General features: G+C 46.0%; 1 protein-coding gene and 1 pseudogene across 2 annotated transcripts in view; one reads left to right on the top strand and one right to left on the bottom strand.

Moving 5' to 3' along the window:
• Positions 1–27,619, bottom strand: part of LOC309658690 (protein LRATD2 pseudogene) — a 249,426-nt pseudogene that overhangs the window by 171,999 nt on the left and 49,808 nt on the right. The gene's annotated exons all lie outside the window — the stretch shown is intronic.
• Positions 476–26,766, top strand: MUC16 (mucin 16, cell surface associated). Its single transcript, XM_082457440.1, has 4 exons — positions 476–835; positions 13,975–14,085; positions 15,171–22,184; positions 23,831–26,766. The coding sequence occupies exons 1-4, from the start codon at positions 745–747 to the stop codon at positions 24,001–24,003; spliced, it is 7,389 nt and encodes a 2,462-aa protein (XP_082313566.1). The 5' UTR covers positions 476–744; the 3' UTR covers positions 24,004–26,766.

Here is a 27,619-nt window from a genome sequence, read left to right as displayed (position 1 = left end):
CCATGCCAGCCCCTCCTGCTCTTCTCTGCCCCTGGGGCCGCCGAAGGGCTTGGCTAGGGAGTGAGCACTGCAGCCCCCATGCTGGCCATGCGGGGCCTGGAGGGGTACAGGGGGGCACAGGGGGCCCCTGAGGGGCTCCCCAAGCGGACAACAACCCCGGCCCTCTGCTTCCCTGGCAGCCGGGGAGTTCCCACGTGGGAATGCAGTCTCCCACTCCCGCACATTCCAAAACCCTGGGAGCCAGCCGCGCCTCCCCCAGGGAGGGTCCACCCAGCTCGGCCTGGTGGTGCCAGCCCCTGAGCAGGAAGTTGTCAGGTAGAACCCAGGGGACTTGAAAGATTAGGACAGATCTATGGTCAGCCTCCTGTTCACCTGTAAGGCCAGCCGGACCCTTGGGTGGGGGGCAGGGGGTGGGGTGGGGTAGGGGGGCGTCTCTTGGTCTGGCAACAGGCTTTTCGGGAGCCAGGCTGAGTCTGGTGGGTGGGGATCCCCTGTGCCCCTCTTCACAAAGGGTATCAGTCGGCAGGCGTTAGTCGCCACGAGGGCACTGAATAATGCCAGCTGACCTTTGCCAGCCACCGAGCCACTGCTTCCCCCTAGGGCAGGCCCTGCCCCTCTCGGGAAGCTCAGCAAGGCGTGTCCTCAACGCCCTCCCAGGAGCCCGGCTGGCTCAACTGGGCTGGGTTCAGTCACTGGGACTCGTTCGGGGTGTGAGGAGCACTTCCCGGGTGGGTGGGCAGGAGCATGGGCAGGGAAAGCCCTGCACACCTGGGGCGCCATCGGCGAGGGCAGCTGGTGGCTCTGACTGTGACCCTCCTCCTCACCTGCGGGCCAGGTAAGCCGGGCTGAGCTGGGCCCAGCGGAGGAGTCGGACAGATTCCTGGAAAAGAGGGGCAGATGTGACAGGCGCGTCAGCTTCCCAAGCCCCCCACAGGGGCAGCCACAAGGGCTTTTGCTTTTCAGCAAAGGCTTCCATCACAGCCAGCCAGGTGAGGCTACGTTTTCCAAACTGACTGGGGAGACTTCACACAGTGGCTGCATCGTGAATTAAATATTGCTGGATCAGAGATACCCAGGCACCTCTTCTTTCGCTGGCTCACTTACACGTTCATTCCCTAGGGTTTGGGTGTGTTGTTTTTTGTTTTTTATTGGAGTATAGTTGATTTACAATGTTGTGTTAGTTTCAGGTGTACAGCAAAGTGATTCAGTTATACATATACATTCATTCGTTTTTAGATTCTTTTCTCATATAGTTTATCACAGAATATTGAGTAGAGTTCCCTGTGCTATACAGTAGGTCCTTATTGGTTATCTATCTGGGTTTGTTTGTTTTTTTTCTGTTTTTTATTGACACCTCTGATCCCAGTACCTGTGCTCAGCTCTCAGGTGGGAAATGAGCAAGTCACAGCCCCAGGCTTGCAGGAGCTCCAGGCTGGTGGGCGAGGCAGAGGGGTGCCCAGGCTCTCTTGGTACAAGGCTGAGCAGGAGCTTTGCCACCTTAGGGGTTCTGGAGGTGAGGGTTTGCCTAAACTGCAGGGTGGTGTTCGGTTGGCAGGGATTTCTACAGGTGCAATTAGCGGAAGAAGAAAAAGGGCACTCCTGACAGGGAGAACTGGGTGGGCAGAGGCCAGGAGGCAGGAAGGTGCAAGGTGTGTTTGGGTCGTTCAATGTGATGTGAGCGCATTTGGGCTGCTTGAAGGGGGGATGCTGAGGGGAGGGGTGGGAGCAGAAAGGCAGACTGTGAGGGTTAGGGGAGGTATGTTCTTGGCTCTCAAGGGGGACTTTGCAGGCCTGTTGGTCATCTGGGGGATCAGCTTGGGTCTGGCTAACCAGAGAAACCCACTGGCCTCAGGAAAAGCTGGGAGTCCAGCTTGATGTTGGGCTCTCTCCCCTATGGAAAGAAGGTCCAAGCTCCCCCACGTGTGGCTCCAGGGCTGCCTAGACTCCCGGACTGTTTTACTCCAGCTGCCTCCTTGGGCAGGAAGTCAGGGCTTTCCAGCCAAACCACTCTGGTGTCCAAGATAACCTGAGAACGGGCATCTACTATGTGCCAGGTGCTTAAATATCTGTTCGTTTACTCCTCCCAGGAGAAAGGACTGTCCTCAATGCTTGTCTGGGAAACGGAAGCCACTAAGGCCTGAAGGAGAGTGATGGTGGGGTCATCCTGCTTCCCCATCCTGAGGACCTCAGGCCCTGGACACTGGCAGCCCAGGAGCCACCCGGAGTAGGGGGGGCCGCCTCCTCACCCACTCAGGCCTCGCTGCAGCTCCTGAAGCAGGTGGAGAGGGCACCCCAGACCCCCAGCCCTGAGTCACCCAGGCCAGCTCTTGCCCCTGGAAGAGCTTTGCGGTTGGACGCCGTTGTAAGGCACCCACACAATGGCCTGAATTGTGGGCGGGTTTGTATCAGACAATTCCACCACCTCTGATGGGGCGTGTCCCCCTGAGCTGTCCCCAAAGCACGTCACCACAAACAGAGGCTGTTTAACTGCTTTTGACCCCAAGGCTCCCTCAGAGTCTGATGCTGAGGGCTGTTTGAACTGAGCAGACTCTTGCTCCTGCCCCAGTGAGGGCTGGTTGCCTGGACTAAGGGTTGACACTCCTCCCCAGTTCCCCATCAATTCCACAGTAAACAGGACACCTGTCAGGGCAGGGATCCCCCTGGAATATCAATTCAGACACCCTTCAGGACTCTTGACTTTAACACTGGGAAAGACTCCCTTAATCCCTGGGCAGAGATGAAAAGAAATCTAAATCCAGTGCTGACAGGCTGTGTGTCCTTGGGCTTGACACCTAACCTCTCTGAGCTGCTATCTCCCCAAAGAGTAATTTAAAAAATTCCAGAGCTGGGGGCGATCCATTCCCACTCACCTCTCCCTCCACCCTGGACCCCATCTGGTGCAGCTTCATCCACATCTGCATCCTGTGCTTTTTCCCTCTTTGCCCCTGCGGCTGAAACACCCCAAGATCCCAGAGGACTGCAATCATCATCATTTTGTATTGCGTGCCTACTATGTGCCAGGGCTTTTTTTTTTTTAACATTGTTATTAGACTATAATTGCTTTACAATGTTCTGTTAGTTTCTGCTGTGTAACAAAGTGAATCAGCCATATATATATATATATATCTACACTACCAAATGTAAAATAGATAGCTAGTGGGAAGCAGCTGCATAGCACAAGGAGATCAGCTCGGTGCTTTGTGACCACCTAGAGCGGTGGGATAGGGAAAGTGGGAGGGAGACGCAAGGGGGAGGGGATATGGAGATGTATGTGCCAGGGCTTTTACCTGCGTTATCTGGATTGAGCTTGTGTGGGTGAGAATAGGGGCATATTGCCTCCCATTTTACAGAAGAGGAAACTGAGGCTCAGAGAGGTTGAGCCTTTTGTTTAAAGTCACACAGCAGGGATCTGAACACCCATTTTTAGATGATTCCTAAGTCCTGACCTTTACCCTCTGCCTGGGAAGAGACTGAGGGTTGAGGAGGATTTCTCCTCTCCTGGTTGTTTCCTGGCCCTTGAGTACCTCCTCCAGGGGAGATAGCTGTTCTCCATTGCCCCTCCCAGCAGGGCCCTGACAGCATGAAGATCTTGTTGTGCTGTTGAGCCCCTTCCTGGGTCCCTGGACAACAGTCATCACCCCAGTCCAGGCTTGGCTGAGATATCCGAGGTCCAGGGAGGGAGGTTATCAAGGGACAGGGCATTGCAGGGAGTAGGTGTGTGCGTGGAGGGTATCTGGAGCTGAGAGGTGGGTTCCAGAGTGTAACCTGCTCTGGCCAGTATTTCAGAATCGTTCACCACCTGTGACTCAGCTCCAGGAAAAGAGGAAAGGTTTGCTCATGTTTTCTCCCAATCACAAGCAATAGAGTCACCTTTCTTTCCAGTTACTGTGTGGCCTCCCCCAAAAGGAAGGTGCTGGATCCAGGCAGGCAGGGCAGCCCTGGGCTTCTTTATACCTAGGTTGTCCTTCTGGTCACTTGATGCTCCCAAGGTTGCCCCAGGCGAGCAGGTAAATGAGCCCCTCCCGCCTTCAGGGAGACCCAAAGTTCCAGAGTGATGTCAATGGCCATCCCCATTTCAGAGGTGAGGGGACAGAAGCTCAAAGAAGAAGGTTTCTCGTGTGACCAGGGTAGATCTGGGTTTCAAACCTAGTGTGTCTGACTCCAAACATCACACTCTACATTACACTATCCAGGTCTGGCTTCTGGGCACAGGTACCAGCCCGCTTCCTCATCTTCCTGCTCCTGCTCAGGGCTCAGAGCTGTGCCCATGGGCCTTAATGCATCATAAGCCCAGAGCTGTGGGAGGCAAATGCCAGGCCAGCTGTGAGCAAGAGAAAGACCCTTGCTGAGCTGACATTCTAGCAGGGGGAGACAGACCATAACCCATAACAATAGTAAGTAAATTAGGTATTTAAGTATTAAGAGGTGATAAGGAGAAAAATTGGGGACAGAGAATCTGGGGTGCTGGAGTGTGTTGGGGGGCGGGTTGCTCTCTTCAATGGGGCGGGGTTGGGGGAAGCCTGCCTGAGAAGCAAAGACTTGAAGGGGGAGGACGCTGTTGCTGTGGGTCCATGACTAACACATCCCAGTGAAACCCAGTGCAACACGGGGATAGGTGTGCTCTGATGTCATTTCTGCTTTAAAGATGGGGAAACTGAGGATCCATGAAGAGAGCTGGGGCAGAACCAGGAGGAAATCCCGGACTCCAGGACTTGAGTTCCAGCTGTGTGTGTGCGTGCATTTGTGTGTGTGTGTGTGCGCGTGTGTTACTGAATTTGTATGTGTGCACAAGTATGTGGGAGAGTGCATGCGTGTGTGTGCGTGTCTGTGTGTGTGTGTGTGTGAGAGAGAGAGAGCGAGCTCTTTTTTTCTTGCAGGGGGTCCTCCTCTTTCTCTCCTGGCAGCATGCCCTCACTTTTCTCAGGTGGGAAGAAGAGCCCTTAGGTCTTTCCTTCCAGGGCAGATAGGACTTCTGCCCTGGGGAACGGTTGGTGCTGAAACCCCCAAAGGACCACCCCCACCAGCAGTCCCTTGTGGGTGCAGGATGGGCCGGCAGGGCAGGGTAGGAACAGTGGACTCTGCCCATTATCGGAGGCCCCTCCTGCAGGTGGGGATGGGCTTGGCATTTCCCCTGCTGTCCTGGGCTGGGCGCCCCCTCCCTGCACCCCCCTGCTGGGTCCCTGCCTGGGAGGAGATGCCCAAGGAGCTGCCCCAGCTCGTCTGACCCCATACCTGCGTGGAGCCGGGCCTCACAACAGTCAAGGGAACAGACATTGCAGTGGGGCATCCTGCCTGGCTGTCCCCCAGCCTCTCTGGACCTCTCATCCCACACTGCCCAGTCTCACCTGCCTCCATTGGACCACGCTGCCCCTTACAAGGGCTGTTCTGGGACAGCTGTCCTTTGGGCGTCCAGCTTTGTGACTCTCCAACATACAGTGAATCTGACCCCTGCTCCCCGTCATTGATTCTTATTCTGGTCCCCACTTTCTTGGTTTCTGACCCACTCCCTAAGAGTAACTCTGATCCAAGTTACCTCCTCCCTCTAGTAGTAGTAGTAATAATAATAATAATAATAATAATAATAATAATAATAATAATATTGTGCTAAGTGCTATGCTAAAATGAGTTGTAATAATATTATTTTTATTTTATTTTGTATTTTTAAATTTTAATTCACATAAAGTTCAGTCTTTGGCGAATTTTGACAAATCATATTCATACAACAATCGAGAACACTGTCGTGTGCCGGACACTGTTTTAAGCCCTTTGCATAGATTAATTCATTTAATACTCTTAGCGACCTGATGAAGTACATACCATTATCATTTCCACGTTGCAGATAAGGAAACCAAAACCGAGGCACTGTTAGTTATGTGACTTGCCTAAGGTCGAGTCACTGGTCCGTGGTAGAGCTGGGCCTCTATTCCAGGCAGCCTGGCTCTGTAAATCCCCAGTGATACTGACACCAGCTCCCTTGTGAACTCAGACCCCGCCACCTTCCCAGTGACCCCAGTGATGAGAGAAGAGATGGGATTGGGAAGGAAGCCGGGCAGAGCTGGATAGCAGAGGAGGAGCTGAGGCAGGAGCATCTAGCAGACTTTTTAGACTGGGATCCATAATGAGAAATACATTGTACCCTCTGACCAGTTATGTGTAAGGCAGCCTGTCCCAGTACCTGGAACATAGTAGGTATGCAGTAAATATTCATTGCATGAATAAAGGAGGAGGAGACTACTGGTCTGCAGCCTCATTCCCCAGTCATGACAGATGCCCTGATAACCTGAGGGGATGCTAGTTCATCTGAACTGTTCAAAATAAAACCCAAGCTCAGGTGGCCAGCACTGGCATGAAGACAAGCAAAACATCTTTTCTGACAGCTGCAACCTCCTCTGAGAGCCCCAGGACAAACTCAGTCCTCAACCCTCCTGAGGCTCTTAGAGAAGCATCCAGCTTTGCCCCCTCTCCCTCTGTACCCCGCTCCATCCTCACAGGGCCCTATGGAAGAGCCCTTGGGTTTGTGTCAAGTGGTACCCACATGCCCCCCCCACTTCAGCCAGGGCTCTGTCCCCAATCCTGTCATGGGTCCAGCTTCTCCTTTTGGGGACATTCTTGGGGACAGTGTCCAGCCTATTTTTTGAGTCCCTGTCTTCTTCACAGCCTGTCTCTGAGAACATGGCTCATCTGGGGCATGAACCTTGGAGGATGCTTCAGGGACAAAGAACTGTCTTTTTAAAAATTTGTATTGGAGTATAGTTGATTTACAATGTTGTGTTAGTTTCAGGTGTACAGCAAAGTGAGTCAGTTATACATATACATATATCCACTCTATTTTAGATTCTTTTCCCATATAGGTCATTACAGAGTATTGAGTAGAGTTTCCTGTGCTATACAGTAGGTCTTTATTAGTTATCTATTTTATATATAGTAGTGTGTATATGTCAATCCCAATCTCCCAATTTAGCCCTCGCCCCCTTTCCCCCTTGGTAACCATAAGTTTGTTTACTACACCTATGACTCTATTTCTGTTTTGTAAATAAGTTTATTTGTACCATTTTTTTTAGATTCCATGTACAAGCGATATCATATGATATTTGTCTTTCTCTGTCTCACTTATTCACTCAGTATGACAATCTCTAGGTCCATCCATGTTGCTGCAAATGGCATTATTTCATTCTTTTCATGGCTGAGTAATATTCCATAGTATATATGTACCACATCTTTTTTTTTTTTTTTTTTAATAAATTTATTTATTTATTTATTTATTTTTGGCTGTGTTGGGTCTTCATTTCTATGCGAGGGCTTTCTCTAGTTGCGGCGAGCGGGGGCCACTCTTCATCGCGGTGCGCGGGCCTCTCACTATCGCGGCCTCTCTTGTTGCGGAGCACAGGCTCCGGACGCACAGGCTCAGTAGTTGTGGCTCATGGGCCTAGTTGCTCCGCGGCAGGTGGGATCTTCCCAGACCAGGGCTTGAACCCGTGTCCCCTGCATTGGCAGGCAGATTCTCAACCACTGCACCACCAGGGAAGCCCCACATCTTTATCCATTCCTCTGTCGATGGACATTTAGATTGTTTCCATGTCCTGGCTATTGTGTCAATAAATAGTGCTGCAGTCAACATTGGGGCGCAGGTATCTTTCTGAAGTATGGTTTTCTCTGGATATATGCCCAGGAGTGGGATTGCTGGATCACATAGTAGCTCTATTTTCAGTTGTTTAAGGAACCGCCATACTGTTCTCCATAGTGGCTGTACCCATTTACATTCCCACCAACAGTGTAGGAACTGTCTCTTAGAAACACAATTGCCGGCAGCAACCATGCCTGAGCCTACAACCCAGGCAGTTCACAGCCCCCCATGCTGGGGAGAAACCCAGCTGGATGAAGGAAAAGCCCTGGGCTTTGTCTCCTTCCAGCATCACTCAGTTTACAAGGAATGAGCCTCTGCCTTCTGTGGTGTGCTGGGCCGTGCGGGTGGGCAGCTTTCCCCTGGGTGGATGAGCAGGAATTCTGAATTCTGGCTGCATTCCTGTTTCAGGATCTGTTCTGAGTTGTCTGAGACTCCGTACTTCCTAGATTTATTACCCTCATCGTCACAGTCAGTTTCATTTTTGCTTTTATTTTTTTATTCCATCCTCCTCATCCTTTTTTTTTGATAAAAGTATGTTAGAGATTTATTATAAATATAAATGTATTAATCTTACAAAAATAAGAATTGACATTTAAAATGTGTAACAAAACTCCATGTTTTTTTCTGGTTAAATATTCAGAATCCTAAGGACATATTTCCATACATGTGTTTATTTAATGAATATTGTGATAGGGTAATCACAATAGATGTATTTACCTAATATTTTAGGTTTGCTGAATGAAACAAATGAAAGAAGAACAAGAAAAAGCCAGATTGACAGACTCTAGAAGAAAGAGATCAAACCTATCACTATTGTTAAGAAGCAGTGTAGCTCTAGGGTCATTTCTTTTTTTTTAAACCTTGAGTCCCTAAGCTTTGTAGGCTAGTCATCATCCCCTGAGTTATCAAGAGCAAACTCCTGCAAGATCCCCCGGAGTCTGGAGGTCCTGCCCTCAACCACCACCTCAAAGGAAGCCATTTATGTCTGATTACACCCCTGCTACTTATAAGCAAGGCTGGCTCCTCAGCTCTAGGGGTGAGAGAGCCTGCAATTTGCCTGCTGGGGAGGAAGGACCAGGCCTCTGGTATCTGGGACCTGGCAGGGTGGATGCAACCAAACGAAGAGGTACTCCCGGCAGCAACCGGCAGTGGGATGGGGAGTCCAAAAAACATAGACCCAGTCATCAGCGTTGCCCTTCATTAGCTACATTACCTTGGAAAGTGTTGCCACTCTGTGCCTCAGTTTGTCCATCTGTAAAATGGAAATAATTTCACTGACTAACAAAGAAGGCATATGGAAAGCACCTAGCACAGGCCCGTGACCGTCTGGAGCCATTCAGAACCAGTGACTATAGAACCAAGATAATAACACCAGGAAGCCCCAGGAGACAATAAATTCTGGACCTGCAGGTCACTGCATCCCTATTGCACTTTCCTTGTATTCATTTTCGAGTGCTAGTTTGCATGTTTGAGCGCTTAGCTCAGTGGGACCTGATGGCAGATGAGTGCTACCTGCATCTGAGAGGTCCCCTCCCCTCTACTGAGCTTTAAGGGCAGAAAGCACCCTAACCTGGACCCTGAGAAAGAAGCAGCCTGCTTAGGATAGGACAGAAGGCCCCAGAGAAGTCGGGTCACAACAGAACTGGACGTGGACCCTCACTCAGAGCCCTTGCCGCTACGGAGCTGAATCCCTGCTCACCCTTGGAGCAAGAGGAGGAGCTAACTTCTTGCTTCTTCTAGTTGAAGCCCCCAAAGGATTCAGGCTGTGCGTAAGTCCACCTCTCTTTAGGATATGTGCCTTCTTATTAGGGGTTCAGCCAGTCAGTATGAGGGGGGCTGGGATGGCCTTATCTTATCACAGACTCTTCTCCTCCCCTGGATTCTAGGAAGCTGGCTCCTTCCAACCCAGAAGCTTATAGGGTGGAAATAATGATAATGAATTATTATATTATGTGGATAACTTAGTGCCATTCAGCAGGGGTGTGTGTGTGTGTGCTGGGGTTCTTGGCATTGGCGGCTGTGTGTCCTTGGGAGTAATGGCCCCAGTGTTCTCCTTCCATTTGCTTATCTCTGTCAGGGCTTCTGGGAGCATTTACACAGAAATCAATCCAACTCGATCATGGTGTATTATTCTGCCATTTGCAGCAAAGTGGGTGGACCTAGAGAATATTATGCTTAGTGAAATAAGACAGAGAAAGACAAATACTGTATGATATCACTTATATGTGAAATCATATCACTTATATGTGAAATCTAAACAAATATGTAAATGAATGTATATGCGAAAGAGAAACAGACTCAACGATATGGAAAACAAAAGAGTGGTTACCAAATGTGAGAGGGAAGGGGGGGGCAGGTTAGGAGTAGGGGGTTAAGAGATACAAACCACTGTGTATTGGGTTGGCCCAAAAGTTCGTTCGGTTAATGAATACGTTCTTTGTGAAAATGAAAAAATGTGTCTTTTATTTTTGCTTAAAACCAAACGAACTTTTTTGCCAACCCAATATAAAATAGATAAACAACAAGGATATATTGTATAGCACAGGGAAATATAGCTGTTATCTTGTAATAATTTTTAATGGAGTATATATAAGCTGTAGAAATGCTGAATCACTAGGCTATACATCTGAAACTAATATAATATTGTAAATCAACTATACATCAATTTTAAAAGTCACCTCATTAACATGACAAAAGGCACCTTTATTGCTCTCATCATGCAGGAAATTCCAAGGGTATTAGGAGCTCTTTGCCAGAAATGGGGACAAAGACCAAATAAATATTTCTTATTGTAAATTACAATATCACAGCTTTAAAGAAGACTTTCCAGAGGAGGAGATGCTTGAACTGTGTGGGGTTTTTTTTTCATTTATTGAGGTAACATTGGTTTATAACATTATATAAGTTTCATGTGTACAACATTATATTTCGACTTCTATATACACTACAGCATGCTCACCACCAAAAGCTTAGTTTCCTCCATCACCATAGGGTTGATCTTCTTAACTCATTTCGTCCTCCACCCATTCCATTTCCCTTCTGATAACATGTACTATGTTCTCTGTACCTATGTGTTTGTTTTTGTTTGGTTTGGTTTGTTCACTTATTTCTTTTTTTTAAATTCAGTTTTATTTATGCAGTATTTTATTTATATGTTTGTTTTTTATATTCCACAACTAAGTGAGATCATATGGTATTTGACTTTCTCTGTCTGACTTATTCCACTTAGCATAATACCCTCTAGATCCACCCATGTTGTCACAAATGGCAAGACTTCACATTTTTTATGACTGAGTAGTAGTCCAGTGTGTGTGTGTCACACACATTCTTTATCCTTTCATTCATTGATGGGCATTTAGGTTGTTTCAATATCTTGGCTATTGTAAATAATGCTGCAATGAACAGAGGGGTGCATATATTTTTTTCAGATTAGTGTCTTGATATTCTCTGGATAAATGCCCAGAAGTGAAATAGCTGAATCATACGGTAGTTCTATTATTAATTTTTTGAGGAATCTTTAGACTGTTTTTCATAGTGACTGCACCAATTTACCTTAACACCAACAGTTTATGAGTGTTCAGTGCAATCCCTATCAAAATTTCAATGACATTTTTCACAGAAATAGAATTTTAAAATCCTAAAATTTATATGGAACCACAAAAGACCCCAAATAGCCACAGCAATCAGAGAGGAAAAAGAAATAAAAGGAATCCAAATTGGAAAAGAAGAAGTAAAACTGCTAGAGCTAATCAATGAATTTGGTAGAGTTGCAGGATACAAAATTAATGCACAGAAATCTCTTGCATTCCTATACACTAATGATGAAAAATCAGAAAGAGAAATTAAAGAAATAATCCCATTCACCATTGCAACAAAAAGAATAAAATACCTAGGAATAAACCTACCTAAGAAGGTAAAAGAAATGTATGCAGAAAACTATAAGACACTGATGAAAGAAATCAAAGATGACACAAACAGATGGAGAGGTATACCATGTTCTTGGATTGGAAGAAGCAATATTGTGAAAATGACTATACTACCCAAAGCAATTTACAGATTCAATGCAATCCCTATCAGACTACCAATGGCATTTTTTAAAGAACTAGAACCAAAAATCTTAAAATTTGTATGGAGACACAAAGGACCCCAAATAGCCAAAGCAGTGTTGAGGGGAGAAAAATAGAGCGGGAGAAATTAGACTCCCTGACTTCAGACTATACTACAAAGCTACAGACATCAAGACAATATGGTACTGGCACAAAACCAGAAACATAGATCAATGGAACAGGATGAAAATCCCAGACATAAACCCATGCACCTATGGTCAACTAATCTATGACAATGGAGGCAAGGATACACAATAGAGAAAAGACAGTCTCTTCAATAAGTGGTGCTGGGAAAACTGGACAGCTACATGTAAAAGAATGAAATTAGAACACTCCCTAACACCATACACAAAAATAAACTCAAAATGGATTAGAGACCTAAATGTAAGACTGAACACTATAAAGCTCTTAGAGAAAAACATAGGAAGAACACTCTTTGACATAAATCACAGCAAGATCTTTTTTGATCCACCTCCTAGAGTAATGGAAATAAAAACAAAAATAAACAAATGGGACCTAATGAAACTTAAAAGCTTTTGCAAAGCAAAGGAAACTACAAACAAGACAAAAAGACAACCCTCAGAATGGCAGAAAATATTTGCAAACGAATCAACGGACAAAGGATTAAACTCCAAAATATATAAACAGTTCATGCAGCTCAATATCAAAAAAACAAACAACCCAATCCAAAAATGAGAAGAAGACCTAAATAGACATTTTTCCAAAGAAGACATACAGATGGCCAAGAAGCACATGAAAAGAAAGGCTGCTCAACATCACTAATTATTAGAGAAATGCAAATCAAAACTACAATGAGGTATCACCTCACACCGGTCAGAATGGCCATTTTCAAAAAATCTAGAAACAATAAATGCTGGAGAGGGTGTGGTGGAAAGGGAACCCTCCTGCACTGTTGGTGGGAATGTAAACTGTTACAGCCACTGTGGAGAACAGTATGGAGGTTCCTTAAAAAACTAAAAATAGAACTACCATATGACCCAGCAATCCCGTTCCTGGGCATATACCCTGAGAAAACCATAATTCAAAAAGAGTCACGTACCACAACATTCATTGCAGCTCTATTTACAATAGCCAGGACATGGAAGCAACCTAAGTGTCCATCGACAGATGAATGGATAAAGAGGTGGCACATATATACAACGAAATATTACTCAGCCATTAAAAGAAACGAAATTGAATTATTTGTAGTGAGGTGGATGGACCTAGAGACTGTCATACAGAGTGAAGTAAGTCAGAAAGAGAAAAACAAATACCGTATGCTAACGCATATATATGGAATCTAAAAAAAAATAAATGGTACTGATGAACCTAGTTGCAGGGCAGGAATGAAGAGGTAGACATAGAAAATGGACATGAAGCTGGGAAGGCAAAGCTAGGGCGAAGTGAGAGTAGCATTGACATATATACACTACCGAATGTAAAATAGTTGGCTGGTGGGAAGCAGCAGGGAGATCGGCTTGGTGCTTTTCGATGACCTAGAGGGGTGGGATAGGGAGGATGGGAGGGAGGCTCAAGAGGGAGGGGATATGGGGACATGCATATGCATATGGCTGATTTGCTTCGTTGTACAACAGAAACTAACACAGTATTGTGAAGCAATTATATTCCAATAAAGATCTATTAAAAAATAATAATAAATAAAGAGACCTAGGAATGAAGGCTCCTGGTCTAGGAATGCATAAGAGCATGGCTGGTCAAGAGGGACCCAAGTCCTTGACTGCAACTGTCTTGAGCAACTTCAGTGTATTGGCTGTGCACAAAGTCTGGTGTGGGGAGGACGGATTTCCTATTTGAAGCTAATATCCTTGAGGTAATTGCCTATGGTTGGGCCTGAAGAATCACACACAGCTTTTTACCTAGGAGCCAGACTCCTCAATAACTACAACAATTTTGCTGGATTTAACTCATGTTATATATGAATATTTCAAAATGAATAAAGGTATAATGGAGAGATGAAGACCCTACTTGTTCTAAGGAGACAGATAGTTTTAAAAATTTATATGTTGAGACCAATCAGATCAGAAGTCCCCACAATTAACAAAAAGCTTTCCATCCCTTATGACCATCTTGAGGGTTTGATTTAATATAAAAAAGACAGTTACTCTTTAAATGCCTTCCCAGAGACAAATGAGGGCATTGCTAAGCCAGTATCTAGTGAGTATGTTCCTCATAGGTCCGTATTCTTAGGGAATGCAAAGGTAACACCTCTATCTTTTACTTCAGGCCCTGATGAGTCTGTGGCAATCACCACCAGGAAGCTGAGTCAAGGAGAACATGGAGGTACCACTTGGCCAACCAGTAACCCCACATCTCTTACGACTATGAGCAATGTGGGTAAGTACGAGCATCATCTCTATTTTCTTCAAGTCTAAGAGGACCCATTTGGGTCCTCTCTCGTCATCCCTGGGGTCAAAAATTGGATTGTTTAAGGAAGTAAAATGACTAGGTTTGAAATCGATTTCTTTGGCTTCTTGCCACTCTGAAGATGTTCGTTATTTTTTTTCCTAGAGATTGTATTAACGGAACACTGTTATTGCTTCACCTTAGTAATTTATATGATTAGTAGCCAATCAATTCAGCAGGAGAAAATGCCACAGGGTCAGTTCCCTCCACACTTTCTCTTGCACCAGGGTGAAGGATCTTTCTAAATCGGAGATCCTCACTGGAATTTTGTGGTGACAGCGAGGACACAGGCAGACTTGAGGTGATACAGTTTTCTTTTGTTACAGTAGAGGAAGGGATCATGGTCCTTGGCTACGCCAAGTTGGTGAGGATAATTTGAAAAAGAGTGCTCTTAGAAGGTCGAGCTTTCCTTATCCCTGTGGCAGTTACATGCCCTTTACCTCAAGGATAGGAAAAGGGTTCAGAGAGCAGATGAATTTGAAAGAGGTTGAAGGCAAAGGAAAAGAATTTTATCACCCTTCTATTCTGTTGCTTCTCAAATATAAATCCTTAAGTGGCTTTTCAGTGAACTAAGATTTGGGACATCTAGAGGAGGCTCGAAGTTATAAGCTGAAACTGGTTCCGCAAGGGCAGGCTCCAAGGAGGAAAGTAAAATAGGGTAGGGAAAGCCTCGTGCATGGGTAGAATCCAGGTTCATCACATCCTTCCTTGTACAAAGAGCCCTTCTTTGTAGGGTATGTAGTACACTGAGTTCCAGGTAACAATTTCTCCCGAGTAAACAAGAGGGGCAAGGCCCTCACCCCACTAACCCTAACACTTTGATCCATCTTCGGCGATGGTCAGTATGTTCCCTGGTGTCCAGAGTCTTGAAATGTGGTATGAGAGGGTTAACATTTTCTTTTCTGGAGAAATAGGAAATAGTTTGAGTTGAAATCACAGGAAGGAACAAATGATACTGTCAATCAGGACTCCTGTACCGTTTGCATATCTCCTACCAACTCACTTTCTAATCACAGGTATGTCCACAAGAAGCCCAGAAATGGCTACAGCCTTCAAAATCATAAGCTCCAAGGAGCCCAGCACCAGCCCAGAGATGAAGTACACTCTGGGAAATTCTTGGAATACTTCAACAGCAACTGTCCCTACGAAGACCACAGTGGAACCAGTCACACTTCAGACCACAGCCATAGAGAGCGGCAACATCAGCCTCCCTCACCTGCCCACAGGATTCATGACACCAGCCAAGTCACCAACAAAAGGGACAGCAACTACAGAATGGGTCTCACTCTCCCCATCTGAGGTTTGGACCAACCCCCATCTTGGGACTCCAGAAGGGACCAAAAAGTTATTGGGCACAGTGTCCTCTGTCTCCCGAGAGTCAAATCCTAAAGGCAACATAGGGACTGGTCCACAAAGAAGCCCAACTCTGATTCCAAGGACAACTGGAATGAATTTATCCATGTGGCTTGGCTCCACTGGAGGGACCACCGTGGACACACATGTCTCTCTCAACACATCTTCCACTGGTCCTGAAGACTCTGTGGCCATCCCGGACTCTGTGACAACCCAGATGGTAACCATGAGCTCAGTGACAGATAAATCTGAATTTATAACCAAGACAAGGGTCAACATCACAGTCATTCCTTCCACTGTTCTGAGTAAAGATACAATGACAGATGAACAACAGGCAAGTATATCTGTGAGTGAGGCTTATTCATCTGCTAGCCCATGGTCAGAGCAGACAACTGGGAATAACCTGATTCTTGGTAAATCCCCTGAGGCCAAAGACACATTGCCTAAAACCTCCGTAGAACAAACCACATTAGCATCTCTGACCTCTGAAAGCCAAGACATTACCAGCATCACCAATGCCTCAGGAGGAAAAATGAGCTCTTCACCATCTGTCACATTCCCCTCCGTGGGGTCTAAGACACTGGCGACCATCACAAGTGTAGTAACTAGTGATGTTGCCTCTACTCTTGGGCAACTATCACAGACCTCACATCCTGCAGGAGTGAGCAACATGGAGGTAACCATAGCTCCCACTCCACTTGTCACCACCACCATCACCACTGTGGAAACCAATTCAGTCCTGACTACCATGCCCCACCCAAAAGGAAGTGTGAGCACCATGGACAGCACCCTGGCTACAGAGACCAGCACATCTGCCCTACAGCACCCGCCCACCTGGTCATCCACAGCTGTTCCTGCCCCAACATCAGGCCCCAGGACTATCACAGACATGGCTTCAATCTTGGAAGTCACAGGTTCTCCTAAAGCAATTTCTGCAATGAGCGCAACTTCATCCATAGCGTCAAGCACTGAATCAGGCTCTGTGTCTGCCCCCCATGGCCTTGTGACTGTCATTGGAACCAGCCTAGCCGTCCCATCCTCCTTTGCATCAGTTGAAAAGACAGAGGCCAGCACAAGTGTAAGGACACTGAGTCCTTTAGACACAACTGCATCTATGCCCATCTCAACTTCTGGTGTCGAGAGGATGAGCACCTCAGTTCCTGACATTTTAAGCACAAGTTGGACTCCCAGTAGAAGAGAAACAGAAGCCTTGCATGTTTCAATGGCTTCTATGGACCATCCAAATACAAAGACTATCCCAAAGATCCTCCCATCTACTCCTCTGCCTGATTCTCTGTCCACTCTTGACTGGGCCACTGGGAGTTCTGTGTCATCAGCCATAACCTCTACCTCAGTTCTTCAGGAGGTTACAACTCCTTCAGAACTCCCTTTGGAGAACATGATCAGCCCAACTACCTCACAGCTGCCCTCCTCCATAGAGGACATTACAAGTGAGGTCACACCTGTTACAATGGTAAATAGCTCTAAAGTCACTTTATCAGGGAGGCCAGATCTTGCTAGCAAAGAAGTAGAGCAGAGTTCTACCCAGCTTCACGTCACAGCTTCTGCAGATCCAGGGCATATGTCTAGACCAGAAGCAACAACTCTGGATTTAATCCCATACACAGTAAGAACTCCATATCCAATTCCCCAGGTGAATGGGATAAGGACTCCTACAACAGAGGCAAAAGCTACATCTCATTCCTGGATGGGGGAAGAAGAAACAAGCTCAAGCACATCTCTGAACACTGAGGTGGTAAATGTCTCTTCTGTCTCAGGAGGGACCATCAAGGAGGTTACTGACTCCCCAGGCTTATTAAAGACCACAGATCTACTGGGCATAAGCTTGGAATCTGGGACAACTTCATCTCCAAATTGGAAAAATGGCACATATGAGAGAATAGCCACTTCTGAACCTACCACAGACAAAGGGGCAATTCACCCATCTACAAACACAGTAGATACAATAGTACGGCCCTCAAATTCTGAACATGATCTTCATTCCACTGTCCCAGCCCACTCAGAGTCATCGATGGGCACATATCCAATGAATACTACCTCCATCATGCTGAATACCATTGTTTCCACATTAACAACTACCTGGCCAGAATCCACAAGGGCTGGAAGACAGCTTGATTACCCCCTGACCACTGAACTGAGGGAGTCCAGTACTTACATGGATACCAGCTCAACCACAGAGATAAGCAGTGTCCATTCCCTAAGTTCTTTTGCTATTACTAGGGTGTCCGGGGCAGAAGTCACTACCTCTGACAGAATTTCCAGCCCAGATCTAGCTCAGTCCACAAGGTCATCAGACGCCACCAGGCCCTCTACCTTACCTGACATAATAGACTCTGAAAGAATGACCACCACCATGCAAACAGGTCCTTCTGGGACTACATCACTGAGTGCACCTACCATGGACACATTAGCCACAGCCTCCTTGTCAGGGACTTACTTGGCTGTGACTCAGGGATTTCCACAGTCAAAGATAACCACTCAAATGAGCAAAGGTCCTGAAGGTGTGTCAGGGACAAACCCTCCCTCTGTGGGAGAAACCACATCTTCCTCTTCCCTAGCACCTATCTCTGACACAATCTCATCTTCTCATGTTTTGTTGACATCACAAGGGCAAAGTACCTCTTCTACTCTACCTGTGACCTCAGGTCTCTTGCCTGAGAACTTCGGCTTGGGGAAGACCAGAGACATGTTGAGGACAAGTTTGGAAACTGATACCAGTTTACCCCCAAATTTGAGCAGTAGCTCAGATGAGATGCTTGTCACCACAGATATAGAAGAAATTCATCCTTCCACAAACACAGCAACGACACACGTAGAGACTACCAGTTGTGGACATGAATCACATTCTCCTGTCCTGGCCCACACACAGCCATCCAAAGCTACATCTTCAGTGGTTACCTCCTCTACCATGTGGGACATTACTGCTCCCACAGCAATGTCTGGCTCATCTGAGACTATAAAGATTGAGAGAGAGTCAGTGTCCTCTCTGAATACTGGACTTAGGGAGACAAGTACCTACCAGGAGACCAGCTCTGCTACAGAGACAAGCACTGTCATTTCCAATGTGTCCACAAATGATGCTACTACTGAGGTCACCAGGACACAAGTTACCTCCTCTAGCAGGATATCCATCCCAAGCCCTGCTCACTTCAAAACTTCTCCAAACACACCTACAGAAAGCAGAACCAGCCCCTCTATATCCATGTTCATGACAGAATCTTCAGGAATGACCATCACCACCCAAACAGGTCCCCCAGGGGCTACATCACAGGACACACTTACCTTGGACATATCGACCAAGGTCTCTGGGGCAGGGACTCACTCGACTGTGACTCAGAGTTTTACGCACTCAGAGATGACCACTCTCAGGAGCAGAGGTCCTGAGGATGTGTCGTGGACAAGCCCTGCCTCTGTGGAAAAAACCAGGTCTCGCCCCTCCCTAGAACCCATCCTTGCCACATCCTCACCTTCTCCTGCACCTTTCACATTACAAGGGAACAGTACCTCCTCTCCTGTTTCCATGACCTCAGTTCTCACCTCTGGCTTGAGAAAGACCACAGAAATTTTGGACACAAGCTTGGAACCTGTGACCAGTACACCTGAAAGTGTGAACAACGTCTTGCATGAGATACTGACCACTTCAGAAGCCACCACAGATACAGAAACAATTCATTCTTCAACAGTAACCGATATGGGGATCACTAGTTCAGCACATAAATCACAGTTCACAGTCCCAGCCAACACAGAGCCATCCAAAGCCACATCTCCAATGGCTATCTCTTCTACCATAAGGGACACCACTGTCTCCACGTCAATTTCAGACTCTTCCAAAACTACAAAGATTGCAACAGACTCAATATCCTCCTTGACCCCTGGACTGAGGGATACCAGCACCTATCAGGGGAAAAGCTCAAGTAGAGAAACTTCTCAAAACACAGCCATAACCAATGTGGGGACCACCACTTATGAACATGAATCACATTCCTTTGCCTCAACTGACTCAAAACCATCCAAAGCCGTATTTCCAATGAATACAGCCACCACCATTGGGAAAACCACGGTTTCCACCCCAAAGTCTAGCTACTCTGAGACTACAAGAATTGAGACTGAGACAAGTCCCTCCTTGATGTTTGGACTGAGGGAAACCAGCACCTCCAAGGAAACCAACTCATCCACAGAGCCAACCATTATCCTTCCTAGTGTGAACATTAGTTCTATTACTGAGGTGACAAGGACAGAAGACATCTCCTCTAGTAGTGTACTCAATCCAAGCCCTGCTATTTCCACCACGTCAGCAATAAATGCTACAGAAACCATCAAAAAACTTTTTACTTTCCCCACAATGACAAAATCAACAGAAAAAACTGTGACCACTGAAACAGGTACTCCTGCAGTGACATCACAGGACATATTTCGCTGTACCACATCACCCAAAACATCCATGGTAGGGATCCATGCAGCTGTGACTCAGAGAACTCTACAAACAAAGCTGATGACTGCCATTAGCAGAGGTGATGAGGATGTGTCTTGGCGAAGCCGTGCCTCTGTGAAAGAAACTGGCTCTCCATCTTCGCCAGTGATTGTATCTACCAGGACAACACCCTCCCCTGAGCCAGCCACATTACCAGCGAGCAGCCCCTCCTCTCCTACCCCTGTGACCTCACTTCTCACCCGTGGTCTGGGGAAGACCAAAGACACATTGAGTACAAGTGTGGAACCTGTGTCCAGCTCACCTTCAAGTGAGACTAGCACCACCACTGACATACTGTCCACCTCTGAAGCCTCCACAGGAACAGATGCAATTCAGCCCTCCAGAAACACAGCTGCGACCCATGGGGCCAACCCAAGTCCTGCACATGAAGCACATTCCTCTGCCCCAGCTGTCTCAGAGGCATCCAATATCACGTCTCCAGCGGTTACTCCTTCCACCTCTAGGGACACCCGTGGTTCCACATCAATGCCTCACTCTTTAGAAACTACAATGTCTGAGATAGACTCCACATCCTCTCTGACTCCTGAACTGAGGAAGATCAGCACCGTCCAGCAAAACAGCTCAGCCCCAGGGAAAATCACCGTCCCTTCCAGAGTTCCCACTGATACGACTACTGAGTTCGCTACGACAGAACCCATCTCCTCTAGCCACACGTCCATGCCTGGCCCTGTTCAGTCCACAATGTCGCCAGACATCCCTACAGGCATCGTCACCAGGCCCTCTGCCTCTCCTGGGACAACAGAATCTGCAGAAGTGACCATGACCACCCAAAGAGCTCCCACTGAGGATACATCACAGAACCCACTTACCATGGGCACTACAACCAACACCTCAGGGGCAGAGATTCACTCGGCTGTGACTCAGAGTTTTACGCACTCAGAGATGACCACTCGCAGGAGCAGAGGTCTCGAGGATGTGTCTTGGACAAGCCCTGCCTCTGTGAAAGGAACTGGCTCTCCATCTTCGCCAGTGATTGTATCTACCAGGACAACACCCTCCCCTGAGCCAGCCACATTACCAGCGAGGAGCCCCTCCTCTCCTACCTCTGTGACCTCACTTCACACCCGTAGTCTGGGGAAGACCAAAGACGCATTGGGTACAACCTTGGGAGCAGTGACCACGTTACCTCCAAGTTTGAGTAGTCCCACAGTTGAGAGAATTTCCACTTCTGAATTCTCCATAGATACAGCGAAAATTCTTCCTTCCATATACAGAGTCATGAGTACTGTGGTTTCCAGCAGTTCTGGACATGAACAAAGTTCCTCTGTCCCAGTTTTCCCTGAGTCCTCCAGCACCCTATATCCTATGGGTACTGCTTTCTCCGTGGATGAGACCACTCTTTCCACATCAATGCCTTCCTCCTTTGAGACCAAGACACTTTCTCATCTGACTCCTGGACTGAAGGAGACAAGAATAGCCTTGGATTCCAGCTCAAGCACACTCACAAACACACCTTCATCGCCTCTGTCCACTCATGGTTTGAAGGGTCCGAAGACTGATATTATGTCCTCTGTGAAAGTATCATCCCCAGATCAGCCTCTGTCTACACAGTATACTGACATTCCAGTGGAAACAGTCACACGCTTTTACACTTCTCCCTCCATTACAGGGTCTGCTGGCATAACTGTCCCAGGATCCAATCTTTCTGTGCCTGTATCAGAAAATACACGTCACCTAAGCACAGATATGCTGTCTTCAGCTGAGACCATTTTTGCTAATAACACAGTAACGCCTTCTTTGTCTGAGGCCATGGCTTCCTTTGCTACATCTGGAGTTCCAGGTGCCATCTCAGTCAGTCTATTTTCTAGGACAGAATCAGGCCCTGGGGATGCTACTATGCCCACCACTGCAGAGAGTCTACCTTCTTCATCTTCAATACCATTCCCCTTTTTGACCTTCCGTGCCACTGATTCTTCAAACGGCCCACTCACCCATTGGATTACTTCCTCACTAGCTACCCCAAGAACAGTAGACACCAACCTTGAGGCAGAGAGCCGAAGCACTGCTGCATTACCCTTGGTTACAGCCAGTACTTTGCAGACTTGGACACAGCCAGTCAGGACATCTTTACCAACCATTATGGATACCAGAATGACAGAGAGTGTTGGTTTGGGAACAGTGACAAGTTCTTCTCAAGTTCTTCCACACTCAACCCAGTTGACAAGTAAGGACCCACTGCTCCTACACTCTCATTATTTGGGGCTCATAGAAAATGGCTTCTTTCCCAACAGGTAAAAAGGAGTTACTTAGGAGTTTATTACTGCACCAGAAATTCCTTTAGAAAACATATATGTTGATCTATTTTCATGTCCAGGCATTGAAATAAGCACTGGGGAAACAAAGCTAAATAAGCAAGTAGTTGAATAATTATAGTACCATGATGGATGTTGTAACATTACGGTTAATGTTGATGATGACAATAATGATAACAACAAATGTTTATAGAACACTTATTCTGTGTCAAATGCTGTTCTATTAAGTTCCTCATTGGAACACAGTTTGAGAAGGGACTATTATAAGCCCATTATACAAATGACTCAACTGATACAGAGAGAGGTTGAGTAATTTGTTCAAGATCATTAAAGCTGGGAAGTGATAAGAACTCAGACTATATGGCACTAGGAACCCACGTTCTTAGCCATTAGGCTAGGCAGGAGTGGTCCGAGAAATAGGAGAAAAAGCAAGAGATTCTGGCCTCACAGAAGCCAGAGGAAGAGAGAGTTTTAGGAAGGAGGGATGGTCAGTTCCGTCAAATGCTACAGAATAGCCAAATTGAAATGAGGTGAGAAGTTCTCTGACAACATGTGGGTCCTCAGGGATTCTAATGAAGAGAGCATCAGTGAGTTTTAGAGGACTGAAACAACAGATAAAATAATACATGGATAAAAGGAGAGATTCCTCCTTTAAACTGAGCATGTTTCTATACTGAGAAGAGAGTCAGCAAGGGAAAAGGGAAAGAAAAAGGTGAGTGAATGAAAATCGAGGGAACAAAGTACCTATGGATGTGGGAGGTACTTAGGACCTAGGAGGAGAAACACCACCTCCAAAAGAACAGTAGATGAGGTAGGGAACTTCTTGGGAGGATTCCATTCCTTGGATAAGTTGAACTTGACGCCAGATTTTGTTCTGGACACAAATCCAACAAGGCCCTCCAACTACTCCAGCACCTGTTCACTACACAATATGTACAGAAGGGTGATTTGATTATTTCCCAAACTAGTTTTAACAATTCACGATCAGGTTAGACACATTGATGGCTATTGACCCATGTCTTAAAATGTGGCTCGATAGTTGAGTGATGGGTGTTCAGTAAGCAAGTGATGAGTGGAATGGAAAGAAGGTAGGACTGTGGTTGGATGGGAGGAGGGAAGAAAGGAAGAATGGAGTGATAGATAAATGAAAGAAGAAAAGATGGACGTATAGAAGGAAGGATGAATGTATAGAGGGAAGGATGAAAATAAGGAAGATGGATGGAAGAAAGGATTGAAGGAAATAAAGATTGAAGGAAATACTGTAGGGATGAAAAGTTGCAAAGAAAGGAGAGAGGAAATATGAAAGGAAAGATGCATGGTAGGAAGAAAGGATAAAAGGAAGGATGGATGGAAGAATAAATGGGTAGATATAGGGATAGATGGACAGAAAGATGGATGAATCTCTGGGTGAAAGGATGGACACAGTCCTGGTTCCAATCTATACAGATGGTTGAGAAGAAATGCGTTGTATAGTCAAATTAAGTGGATCTATTTAGACCATGTTCTGCTTCTGGATGAGATGAGTTACTCTAGGTCTCTTCCCTACCCTCTCTTGCAGGGACTGATGGCATTGTGGAGCATATCACAAAGATACCCAATGAAGCAGCACATGGAGACACCACCATCCATGTCCCCCTGGCATCCACGTCTGCTAGTCTTAGAGGTAGGTTCAACTTTGCTTACTTCCCAGTAATCCGACTTATGCCTTTATTTCCTGTTCCAGAGGGATGAAATGTTTGTTTCTTTAGAGAAAGAACTATGTGGAGTTGCCATGGGCTTCCCTGTCTCAACTGGATCTTTGTCAAGTGGTTACCAGGTAGATGTTACTTTTCATTCCCTCATAACATGCTGAGTGAGTTTAGTTCAAGGTTGGATATGTCAACTTCACAAATCTGACCCAGTTTAACTTAATTCTGAAAGTGCTTATTAATAATTTACTGTCTGTTAGAAACTATGATATAAACTAAGGATGCACAGATGAAAATAGATCAGCATTGCATCCATGGAGCTCTCAGTCCAGTAGAGGAGACAGCAAAGGAACAAAATAATTGTGATGCAAGTTTTAAAAAAACTTTTATTGGAGTATAGTTGATTTACAATGTTGTGTTAGTTTCAGGTGTACAGAAAAGTGAATCAGTTACACATATACATATATCCACTCTTTTTTAGATTCTTTTCCCATATAGGCCATTACAGAGTATTGAGTAGAGTTCCCTGTGCTATACAGTAGGTCCTTATTAGTTATATGATGCAACTTTAAAGTATCTGAATGGTAGAAGGAAGGCTTCATGGAGGAGGTAACATTTGAGCTGGGTTTGAAAGGATGAAGAGGAATTTAGCAGGAAGACAAGGAGAATTGATGAAGACATTCTGGACAGAAGGGAGAGCTGCATGCAAAGGCACAGGGAAGGGTAAAACCTGGACATATTTGGGAGGTACAAATAATTCACCTTTGCTAAACTATGAAATATACAGATGAGATGGTGGGAGATGAGACTGTAGACGGGCAGAAAACAACATTCAGAAAACCTTTTAAGCTCTTGTAATGTTTGGATGCCCTTTAACAAAAGGACAAAAAGTTTGTGGCCAAACAGTCTGACAAACATGTTGCTCCTGGAAATTCCCTGGTGGTCCAATGGTTAGGACTCTGTGCTTCCATTGCAGGGGGCAGGGGTTCAATCCCTGGTCAGGGAACTAAGATTCCACAAGCTGCGTGGTGTGGCAAAAAAAAAAAAAAATTTGCTCCTTCCTAGAGGGTAATAACATGCATAAGCATATTAAAGGCTCTGAGATATCCTGCTGTAAAGAAACTTGTTTAGCCTTAGTCAACACAGGGTTTTACATAATTATTTGGCTGTATAATTTTTTCCGCTGAAAGGCGCCTACTAACATGTTACAGTATTATTGGTCTGCATGAGTGCTTAAGAGGTGCACGTGTATATGGCAAGGGGTTCTCCTCACCACACGGCTAAAAGGTAAAGTTCCCCATACCCATTAAGTTTCTTCCAACATTTTTAAAAATTTTATTTATTTATTTATCTGTTTGTTTATTTATTTATTTATTTTTGGCTGCATTGGGTCTTCCTTGCTGCGCGTGGGCTTTTTCTAGTTGCATCCAGCAGGGGCTACTCTTCATTGCGGTGCACGGGCTTCTCATTGCAGTGACTTCTCCTGTTGCAGAGCATGGGCTCTAGGCATGCAGGTTTCAGTAGCTGTGGTACATGGGCTCAGTAGTTGTGGCTCGGGGGCTCTAGAGTGCAGGCTCAGTAGTTGTGGTGCACAGGCTTATTTGCTCCGCGGCATGTGGGATCTTCACGGACCAGGGATCGAACCCGTGTCTCCTGCATTGGCAGGCGGATTCTTAACCACTGCGCCACCAGGGATGTCCCATTTTCCAACATTTTTAGAGACCAGACTATTTTACCAGTACATTTTGGAAGCTTTTTGCCAGATCCAGGCTTTGGACAGAGTCACCACCAGTCAGGTTATTAGTCTTATCCTGTGACCCAGGTATCTTTGGTTGGCTCCCCCCAGAAGCAGATATGAGTTAAGGACGTGGGCAAGTAGTTTATTTTAGGTTGGGGGTGGTACCAGGAAGCGCTGGAGAAGAGAGGGAAAGGAAGTCAATGCAAGGTGCTTTCCTGAGCAGGTCACAGCTGTGGGCAAAAGAGTGTCAGTTCCACTAGGGACCTCTAGGAGACAGCATAGAACACCTCACTTAGCCAAGTGGCTGGAGTGTTTATCATCCAACTTCCTTCCATTGTTGGCCATGGGCTGCTTGGTCCTGGAGGTAACCCTCAGCACTTCCAGCCTGCCGGACACACAGGCTAAGTGAAAGCCCTTAGGTGCAGAGCTACAGGGGCTGCATTAGGATCCCATCGTGGTTACGTACTGCAGCAGTGAGTACTTACGGGATATGAGTGAGGCATTGCCAGTTGGCTACATCAGATCACTTGGAAATGGATCACTGAGCTTCAGGTGATAACCAATATTTAGATAGCAAAGTTTATGAGGGATAGCTAACCATATTCATTGGCTTCTTTCAGTATAGAGTGGGATTTCTCAACCTCAGTACTATCGATATTTTGGGCAGATAACTACTTGTTGTAGGGGGCTGTAGGATGTTCAATAGCATCCCTGGCCTCTGCTCACGGGATGCCAGTAGCACCCTCCATATACACACAGCTGTGACAACCAAAACTGTCTCCTGACATTGCCAAGTGTCTCCTGGGAGCAAAACTGTCCCAGGCTGAGACCACTAAATTAGAGAATCCTTGAGGACCCCACCCCCATGGTCATTTTCTCCTTACATCCTTCCTTTCCATCCTGGCCCCCACAAGATCCTGAAACTCAGTTAGGGAATTAATAACCTGCAGTGGTTGAGAGCATAGGTCTAGGATTCAGAGAGAACTATGTTGAAATTTCCACACTATCAGTCAGTAGCTGTGTGATCTTGGCAAATGATGATCTCTGAGTTTCTGTCTTTTCCCTGGTCTGTAAAATGACAAGAATAATAGGATATACACTCAGTGTTCTTGTGAGGCTCAAAAATACAAGGCATGTTAGGTAATTTGCTCATCATCATCAACATCATCATCTTCATCATCAAAAACATATTAAACACATTAGGACGTCTACTCTTGGAGATATGTTTTTTAGGGTATACCCAGCAACACAAGGACATTGTTCCACCATCAGAGTCCAAATCCTCCTCATTTTGTCCCTCTCCCTGCAGCAACTTCCAGTAGGCTTTGTGGTCTTTATAGAGAAGCCTCCCTGTAGTTTTTCCTCCTTCCTGGGGACCCTTTTCTGAAGGCCTGGTCAGTAGCTGCTGTCTCAGCTAATGTCACTCTACTCTTCCTCAGAGACTGAATTCCAGTCACCTTGGCCAGCTAGCGTGGTTCCTGGCAAATTCAATTCGGTAAACATTTATTGTCTATTAGAAGTCCAAAGAGTAGGAGTAGTAATAATGTGTGGTTGTAGCTACTAACAGTAGCAATAACTCTAGCAATAGTAGATAATAGCAGGCAGCAGCAGCAGTAGTAGCAATAACAGTAGTGATAGGTGGTAATAGTAGTAGTAACAGCAGTAATGGTTGGTAGCAGCAGTGGTAGCATTAACAGTATTAATAACAGCAGAAATGGTAGGTAGAGGCAGTGATAGTAGTAACAGTAGTAATAACTCTAGCAATAGTAGATAATAGTAGGCAGTAGTAGTAGTAGTAATAGTAGCAATAACAGTGGTAATAGTAGTAGTAACAGTAGTAATGGAAGGTAGCAGCAGTGGTAGTAGTAACAGTAGTAATAACTCTAGCAATGGTAGGTAATAGTAGATAGTAGTAGTAGCA

The sequence above is a fragment of the Balaenoptera physalus genome, assembly GCF_965194825.1.
Source record: "Balaenoptera physalus genome assembly, chromosome: 3".
Lineage (NCBI taxonomy): Eukaryota > Metazoa > Chordata > Mammalia > Artiodactyla > Balaenopteridae > Balaenoptera > Balaenoptera physalus.
The sequence above is the reverse complement of the archived record's forward strand: the minus strand, read 5'-3'. Positions and strand labels throughout refer to the sequence as shown.

What these genes read in the sequence shown, in the direction of transcription:
- MUC16 (XM_082457440.1), top strand. Translation starts at nt 745, where the DNA reads ATGGGCAGGGAAAGCCCTGCACACCTGGGGCGCCATCGGCGAGGGCAG. An exon ending in TACGACTATGAGCAATGTGG is followed by an intron (nt 14,086 to 15,170) that starts GTAAGTACGAGC and finishes TTCTAATCACAG; the next exon opens with GTATGTCCACAAGAAGCCCA. An exon ending in ACACTCAACCCAGTTGACAA is followed by an intron (nt 22,185 to 23,830) that starts GTAAGGACCCAC and finishes CCTCTCTTGCAG; the next exon opens with GGACTGATGGCATTGTGGAG.